This window comes from Lycium ferocissimum, chromosome 8 (assembly GCF_029784015.1).
Source record: "Lycium ferocissimum isolate CSIRO_LF1 chromosome 8, AGI_CSIRO_Lferr_CH_V1, whole genome shotgun sequence".
Lineage (NCBI taxonomy): Eukaryota > Viridiplantae > Streptophyta > Magnoliopsida > Solanales > Solanaceae > Lycium > Lycium ferocissimum.
In genome coordinates, this window is record NC_081349.1 from 14,538,150 (window position 1) to 14,539,524 (window position 1,375).

The following is a 1,375-nucleotide window of genomic DNA, read 5'->3' on the forward strand; positions in this document are numbered from 1 at the left end:
ACGACGGTAATAAAAGAAGTTCTAGCAGGAACCCAAAGCTCTTTGCAAAAAATTAAAAACAAAGGAACTAAATAGTCGTCATAAAACCCACTACTCATCATATCTTTTTCACCTTGCTGGTTGATTAATTGAGTTGATTTCTCACACGATTCTTTCAAGTAATAGTTATTATCTCAGAAAGTCACTTCTTTTGTTGAAGAAAATTGAAATCAAGAAGAACTGTGACTTTGTGATATAGTAACTGCTAATCGAGTGACCATCTGAGAAATCAATTTGTGATATAGTAACTGCTAATCGAGTGACCATCTGAGAAATCAACCCTCAATTAATTAGAAGGAAAACTTATTGAAAGCAGATGTTGTAGGACTAAGAAGGCGATAATAGAAGTCATGAGTCTTCGCAGCAAAGCTGCAACCGCGACGATGATCAAGCTCATCAGAGTCGTCCATCTCCATCAAAAGCTTTTCAAATGTGTCAACATCACAAGGGAGAACTAAAGGACCTTCACTACTGTAACCAAACTCTGACTCAGCTTCTTCAAGCAACATCCTAAACAGTGGATGATTCAAATATTTTGTTCTGATTACAAATCTCTGTCTCTGATGTCCTACATAGACAGAAAAACAACCTTCGGGAACAACTCGATTTTTTTTCCCTGTCCCTGTACTAAGGCCTTCTGTCCATGACTTACTTTTGATGCTTAGTGAATGTTGATTATTTTTCCGACCAAAACTTCCAAAAGATGTGCATCGCTTCCATGTTTTGGTGATTAATCCTTTCTTTGATTTCCCACATAACTTGTCAAACTCCATCTTTTTTCTTAATACTGTACTACAGAAATTATTATATACTAATAGGAGAGAAAATTAAGCATGTAGAAGCTAGCTCTAGGGTTTAGTAATCTAACCTCTGTCATAAACCAAGTAAAACATGACTTTCATCCTTGGCCTCATGGTATTGCTCATGTTTACACAAATGAGATATGTTCATACAAGAAGGTTATTTAATAATTTACTGCAAATTTGGAACATCCGAGACAAGAAAGGAAAAGGTACTACTACTACTAATGACTGTTTAAGAAACACTCATTAAGGTATTAGGAGTGGAGAACGAGAATTTCTAGCAAAGATATGACATAAGCCTCTTGGCTCACAAGCTTTATATATACGAATTAAGGCCAACCAACTTTGATATATAAAAAGTGAGATTACGTGGTGTGCTATTTAATTTCCTTCCTTTTTGTTGTTTCTTAAATTACCAATTGAAACACCTAAAATTATGATCTAGTGATTAGTGAAGTGGGATGAAAATCAGGAGAGATTATTATTTTAATCATAAAAGATGGCTAAGTAATTTTTTTTTTTTTGTTTAATCC

At 34.5% G+C, this 1,375-nt stretch overlaps 1 protein-coding gene across 1 annotated transcript; it reads right to left on the reverse strand.

The window, feature by feature from the left end:
- Positions 1-276: 276 nt before the first annotated feature.
- Positions 277-1,141, reverse strand: LOC132066635 (auxin-induced protein 10A5-like). Its single transcript, XM_059459900.1, has one exon. The coding sequence runs from the start codon at positions 810-812 to the stop codon at positions 330-332; it is 483 nt and encodes a 160-aa protein (XP_059315883.1). The 5' UTR covers positions 813-1,141; the 3' UTR covers positions 277-329.
- Between the last annotated feature and the right edge of the window lie 234 nt (positions 1,142-1,375).